The 7561-nt window shown below is 33.5% G+C and overlaps 1 protein-coding gene across 1 annotated transcript; it reads right to left on the minus strand.

The window, feature by feature from the left end:
• Positions 1 to 5234: 5234 nt before the first annotated feature.
• Positions 5235 to 7020, minus strand: LOC136799508 (transmembrane protein 198-like). Its single transcript, XM_067056222.1, has 2 exons — positions 6747 to 7020; positions 5235 to 6205 (listed from the first exon to the last, which is right to left on the minus strand). Exons 1-2 carry the CDS (start codon positions 6985 to 6987, stop codon positions 5535 to 5537), a joined length of 912 nt encoding a protein of 303 aa, XP_066912323.1. The 5' UTR covers positions 6988 to 7020; the 3' UTR covers positions 5235 to 5534.
• Positions 7021 to 7561: the final 541 nt, after the last annotated feature.

A 7561-nucleotide genomic window follows, 5' to 3' on the forward strand; every position in this document is an offset into this window, starting at 1 on the left:
AATGTTGAAATATGATGCAAAATGCAAGGGGCTTCGGATTAAACTGTTCCCTGTACGATTAAAACAAGTCATATGTATTTTCTTTTTTCGTTGAGCACCGCCTTGAATAAATAGCGAAGAAGATCAATAAAAAGTTCGTTTCAAAACTATTGTTCGACTGTTTTGTCAAATCACAATTATAGGAGAGCCTAAATCTGATCGAAGACCCTTTTGCGTTCCGAAGTGTTCTGTGGTATTACTATACACAGAACTCTGACAATAACCTTTAAAATAATTCGACAATTTACAGGAATTGAAATCATCTGGTATCAAATCTAGATATTTTTTCCGATACGCTTAAGTTCTGAAGATCGGAGTAACAAACATTTGGAAGGTTTAGATTACAGAATTTTGCCAGACCACGTCTAATATTTTACAGCGGAAGGTCTGAACCTCAGCCTTCGTCTCCGGGGATCGTTGAGTCGAACCGAAGCTTCCCAAGGGCTGTTGAAACCGAAGCTGAGGCATATCGATAACTACTTAAGACTTGAACTCCTCTAGGAATCAATTACCGTAGCAATATTTCGAAAATGAGGTAAGGGTTGATGTGATTTATGAAAAGGTCTATATCAGATAAGAAAGGAAAATGTGTACTGGTATTTCCAGGGAAGAATAAGAATAAGCATTAGTACTAGGATAAAGATTAATATACCGCGTAATATGTAACCATGCCAGGGTTTTTATAGGGATATTTTAGTTCATTTTATGATGGATGATAACTGTGTAAAGTCTCAAGCATTTGGTGCCCGGGGGGGGGGGCAGTCAGGCAAATTGACCGACGGGTATGTGCGGCGGTTAAGGGTATGTTTTTCAAAATAGCAGAAATGCACTGTAAGGGTGGACTTTTGATAAATGCACTGTAAGGGTGGAAATTTCAGCAAATCTGGGAAAAATTGCAAATTTTTGCTCGAAAATGTTGAATTTTTTTGCTCTAAAAGAGTTTAAAATTTGAAAAAATGCACTGTAAGGGTATGAATTTCACCGATTTTTTTCTGCACTGTAAGGGTGCGATTCTAAAAGCCAATTTTTTCACCGCACAAACCGTCAGTTGGTAAACCCACTGCCCCCCCCCCCCCGGGATTTGGTGGGACGAACTTAACTTTTTTAATATTAATAATATTGATTTTTAGTCACTATTCCAATTTGCCTACGAAGGGCTCCTTTTTTAGGAAAAGCAGATTTCAGATCTTGATTTATTTTTAAAATATTGAATTTTAAACAATCACTGCAAAACAGTGAAAACATTAAAATAACAAACATAACTTTATCAAAGAAGACTTTGTTTAAACTTCAAGACGCGCGCGACTTGAAACAAACGTTTAGAAAAATGTGCCGTTTGCTGAAATTCACACAGATTTAAAAAAAGGGGAACACGAGGCCATATCTATTTAAAAATTTCCCTTTTTCTGATTTGTTTGTGACGTCACGGTCAATATCTTTTAACTATTCTCGAAAATCGATTCTTCAGCAATTTAAAAACTAAATTCTTTAAATTTTAAATTGATTAATTTATTTAGACTCAATGGTGACGTCACACATTCTCATGTTTTCGTTCAGATACAACACAACCAATATATTCGAGATAAATCTAAAAAAACGGTATAAAGGGAAGTTGACAAGTAATCCAACATCAACTATCGAGTTTGTTTTGCGTCAACTTCACTTACCGTCGCCCTCGATATCCTCCGATACATAGATTCGCTGCTTCAGGGCATCTTCCAAAGAAGTTAGAGAGGTGACATCAAATCAATTTGAAATCTCTCCGAAGTTGACGTTTGACTGATTCATCTTATTGGTAGATTTTTAAAGCACAATCATACATTTTTTTATAAGCATAACACTCATGAGCATATAAAGGCTCATATTTGCAGATTTCCCAAACCTAACATAAGCATATACGCCAGCCTGAATTATTTTTCATGTGGCTAATCTTTTTCTGTTCAAAAAGGTTTAGAAGTGGCCAAGTAACAAGTAAAAAAGACATTCCACGACTAGTGAAATTCCACTGCTCCAAAAATTTAAAAGCTATTTGAATTTGAATGTTAACAAAATTTCTGAGATTCTATGAAAAATTTGTTTGGGTGAATCAAAAGCATAATAATTCTTAAGCATATAATAAGCATCTATGCCTGCATTTGCTGAAAGCTTAAGCATACTCAAGCCTGACCAAGGGGCATACACTTGCTTATAAAAGAAAACATGTATTTCATTGACGTCTAACCATCAGCTACCGTGGACAGGGTACAACTTATTAAGGAAAACCATGTTTTATTTCTAAATGAGCAGAGCCCAATTTAGATAGAAAATTCGTCCTGTTTTTTTTATAACCTGATTATACAGGCCGGGTTCGAAACTGTGAGGCAAATTTTTTGAAATTTTGAATCTAGTACCGTCCTCGCTAAGGATAAAAAAAAACTTTAGGAAAGTGCTTTTTTTTTCTAAAAAGTGAGACCAGTGAAAGAATAACAAAATTTAATTAGTTGTGTTAGTTATCAACTGATATTTGGAGGGGAAATTCAAACTCATAGTCCAAACCATGCTATTCATTTCGCCAAAAAATATAAAGAGTAGAAATCATAGCATGAATCTCCAGGATAAGCCCAATTCTAAACAGTAGTAGAAAAAAATCATACCAGCGTGACCGCTTGCCGACATACAGTTTAATAAGCCACTCATTCTTCTTGGATACCAATCGATTTCATAGTGAGGTGATCATAACTCTGCGAAGAGAATGAATGATGCAATTTAGAAATCTTTTCCTTTTCAAAATGGGTCAAAAAGATAGGCTAAGTAGACGCATGCAGGGCCCACGCCATGAAATTGAAAGTTAACAGGCCATGTATAGAGTCTAAAGAGGCGCAACCAAAAATCTTTACTTTGTAAAAAAGTGGGAGGGATGGCCCCACTGGCCCCGGTGGCTTCGGCCCTGGCACGTCATGTTGATAATATGACAAATGTGGTGATAGCTCTTCCATGAAAATCCAAATTATCGAGACCAACGAGGCATATTTGTTACAAAATTAATAGCTTTATAAATACCTATCCGTAAACAAACCATATTGAACCACAACATATTGATCAGCAGATTCCTTGAGAAACATTGATCATTTTGTATTATGTATACTTTTTTTACTTTGAGCATCTAAAAATAAAAATAGTTGATGACAGTGCATTATAATCAAGACAAGATTTCCTGGTAGAGTTTCATCCAATCATCTTCTAGACTATTTCTGATGATTACAGAAAATTGTCAATACATGCTCAATGGGCTGTTTCGTTAAAAATCCATACAAGGGCGTGGACTGACCTTTTCAAGTCAAAAAAATAACTTGAAAATATGTTAATACCCCCTAAAAAATGGCAAAATTTGCAAAGAAATCCTAAAAAATATTATTATTTATACCTTAAACGTGACAGTTAACGAACTAAAATCAGTCGTTTACCCCCCTGGAAAAATGAAAAAATACTCCTTCAGACCCCCTGGGAGTTCTTCTCAAATTACGCCCTTGAAATGTTCGTCCACCCCCCCCCCCTGTATGGATATAAATAGAAAGGCCTAATCGTGGTCAAAACATTAAAACACATAAAGAACAATCTAAGCCTCAGACCTCAGAAATGGCTTTAAAGAAGATGCTCATTTTTGAAATGAGTTCACTCAACTAAGTTTTATATTAGCCTGAAAATCGGGACAAGTTGAAGTTTTTACAAGCTCTTATTTGATTTGATTGATAAAAACAATTTTGTTACTTTTTCTAAAGAACGCGTCATCTCTTTTGCTTTAAATGACCAATTAGTGAAGTACCTTATAAAAACTCCAGCTTATCTCTGAAAATCACGACCCCAGACAAATTAATTAACCATAAGAGGACGTGTAACCATATAAGGAGAGGTGGAAAACTTGCCAATAGAAAAGCACCCAAACTTAGAAAAACAGAAAATTTTCTTTGATGTTTTATCAAGAGTTTTAGGATATGCGAAGAAATAAAGGGATAAGAACATAGAAAAATAGAGAAAATCTGAGGGGTACTAAAAAATTAGCCAAGGGGGTTTGATTTGGGGGTTGGCCAATATAAAGACACTCCGAGAAAGACCATCATATTATTCTATAGGATATTGTATGTAGTTGGCACTAGAAAAAATATGGATGATATACGACTTTGGGGTAGATTAATAGTATTTTCTATTTTAAATTGTGACTAATTTACAGAATAATAAGGTTTTTAAAGAAATCAAAAAAAGTTTATATATAAAATAGAAACAGGCACTCTTATTGATTGCAATAGGTGGACTTGACAATACAAATCTAAACACAATAAATTTGTTCAGAAGTAATATGACTTGCTTTTCTCTCTCCAAAGATTCAATAAGATTTAAAAAATACTTTAGGGGGGGGGGTGCGTTACATTTTTTCAAAAGTCAAAGATTTACAATTCTAACGTGGAAAAAAACTCACAAATTCTCCTAGTGGTTTTGACAAAAATCTGATTCTAAAAGTTTGTCACGAAGACTATTTTTCGCCGAAATGGTCAGAATCCACAAAAATTACGTCAATTAATCAACGTAAAACTTAATATACAGAAGACAGATGAAACAAAAGACTAACTAAGCACTAATAACAATATAAAGAGAAAAATGCTGCTTTTAAAAAAAGGAATTACATTTTTATACATTTTTATAATATTTTCCTTGCTGTTATTTTATCCAGTTACTCAATTATCCACATGCACATACTTGCTCCTTGAAAACATAAAGTAAAAACACAATTCTTAAAATAAGTTAAAGAAAAATTTGAAAGATCTCAATGAAACTACAGGAATTTAAAGTCTTGGTAACATTAGAGAAAACATGTCCATTAATAGTATTAAGTCACTCCTCATATAAGATGACAATGAAGAAATGTAAAATAATTTTTAAAATTAGAATAGTAAGCTCTTAGGACCAATGGCAAACGAATCAATTTGCTAGCTAACTAGTTTAAAACATCATTTCCCTTGTTTTTCTGAAATAAAAATACATAAAAATTAGAAAGTTAGAAAACGAAAAGTTTAAAATACTAAAAAATATTAAGAATAAAATCCAAACACCAACTAAATAGAAAAACAATGTAAATAAATACAAATTATAATACAATAGAGACAACTTAGGCTTTTCTATAACAAAAAGCTTTCTGCAGCTTTTTGCAGCATATTATCGAAGCAACCATGCAGACAAACCAGAGATAAATGCGTTAAATAAAGTCTTTTAAAATTCAATAAAGTGAGCTGAGTGGTTGGCTGGTGATGGTCACTTAAAATATAAACAGCAACCTTAATATTTCTCCTAGAAACCTTGTAATTTAAAACAGCAAAATCGTTTTTGTTAATTTAATCCCTGGCAAATCTCAAACAAATCTATTGTGACCAAAAGCCTTAAATAAAAAACCTTAACACCAGCCTGGACCAGAACATGGTACTTTCTCCATCAATTCAAAACTACCCACACTAACCAAAGGTTCTTTATGAATTATTAATCAAATAATTATGCTCATCATGACCATATGGATTGACATAGCTCTGGCGATTCCTGGATTGCCCACGTCTCCTGGTCAAATAAACAAAAGTGTACGGCTCCTTTTGTTTCTCTTTACCACTCCATAAGCATTGCACCAATAACCCGATCACAAGGAATAAAGCAAATAATGCTAACACCAGATAAGACCACCAACACAACTCTGCAACACGGTTATAGAAAATTTTCATTTCCATATACTCCAGTATGAAGAAGCCTTCAACGAAGTAATCCAAGGAACACATCATAACACCGGCAGCAAAGATACAGGATGACAAGATATGCATACGGTGTTTCCACCACATTGTAATGAACACTTGTCCTAAACCAAATACAGCAACAATCAAGCAGCCCAGAGCCACAGAATCAATCGGTTTGAATGTAGTATAGATCATCAAAAAGACAAAACCATTGACGAATCCAGCAAATAACCCAGTAATAAACAAACCACAATACAATAAGGTGGTGGTAAAAAGACTGACAAATAAACCAATGGACATTGATATTAATATGTTAATCATCAATGAGAACCTTGATTCAACAACCAGAACCATGTACGCCAGGATAGAAGTACTGGTCAAACCAGTCAAACAGAATGATATACGTCTTCTTTTGTAGCCTAAAAACATGGAAAATGTAAAAATTTCTTCAATTATATGATAACATTGCGTCCATCAGAGGAATTAAGCTTTAAAAAAATTGAAATCTGTGAGAACAGGTAAGGAAAATTTTAAGTAAAGAACAGTCAAGTAAGCCTAGGGTTTTTTCAGTGAAATACTGAAGCTGGCTGCTAATCATAAATTTGAAATATATTGTGTATAAGTAGCAAAACAGGGGGTTATAATTTTGGCCATAACTTTCAATATAGCTAAATCTGATCTGAATTTAAAAATTTGTGGAATGGAAAATCAAATTCAAAGTAAGTTTCTTAAAAAAATCCAGCAATGGTCCACTATTTTACTATTTTATTTCACTATTTTTAAGCTTTTCAAATAGTCTTAACGATTAAGACAATTAATTCAATTATTCTTTTACTTCGAAACGAAATGAAGCCATTTTATAGGTTAGAATTGATGGAAAAATTCAATTCAGCCAATAGAATGGCTTCATTTTGTTTCAGAGTGAAAGAAAAATACCGTGTGAACATGGTCTAGACTTACCAAAAACAAGGATGAAGGCTGCCATGACAAAGCATACAGCTGACAAGATACCACGTGCCAAGTCATAATCATAAGAAAATTCACAAGTAGGTAGAGGTGCATTCTTCTTAGAATCAATATCAAAATTTAATGGGCTTTCCTTGATTGGTTCATTATAGTTTTCATTGTAGTTTTGTGTTTGTACGTGAAGTACATTGCTAAGCATTAGTACAACAAATACTAGCTTGTTTGATTGTAACATTTTCTAGTCATTTGAGTATTTGGTATACTAAGTCTAAAAAATGAAAATAAAATGAAAATGTAATTTGGTATTCCATAATAATTAAAACAGAAGAATAGGTTAAAGTTAATTCATCCAAAAGCTACTGCACGAATCAAAAGGAGAAAAAAAGAAATGAAGGCAAAAATGTAACCAATTTTTATTTAGTCCTATCTGGAAAACTTGAAAACACAACTTTAATTAAATCAACGATTAGGTATAAATAAATATTTACATTGACAAAAAAGAGGATAAATAAAAATTTAAAAAGTTATCTTTGTAACCGATTCATAGAGGCTTGTAAAACATTGACTGTGTCAGTCAGATGGGCAAGATCAACAGAGTGTTTTGATTGCAACTCTTGAGTGTCTCCAACCAGAGATTGTGACAATTTTGACATTGTATTATTGAGTTGGGTCAACGATTTATGCAATTTTGTTGGTCCTGTAAGCATGTTATTGGTGGAATGGACAGCATGACCTAATTCACTAACATTTGGGTGTTCCTTACGACACCATACCTCGATATCATGTGTGTGGCAATGCAAAAAGCTATC

Source organism: Clytia hemisphaerica, unplaced genomic scaffold (genome assembly GCF_902728285.1).
Source record: "Clytia hemisphaerica strain Z4C2 unplaced genomic scaffold, Clytia hemisphaerica genome assembly, whole genome shotgun sequence".
NCBI classification, from domain to species: Eukaryota; Metazoa; Cnidaria; class Hydrozoa; order Leptothecata; family Clytiidae; genus Clytia; species Clytia hemisphaerica.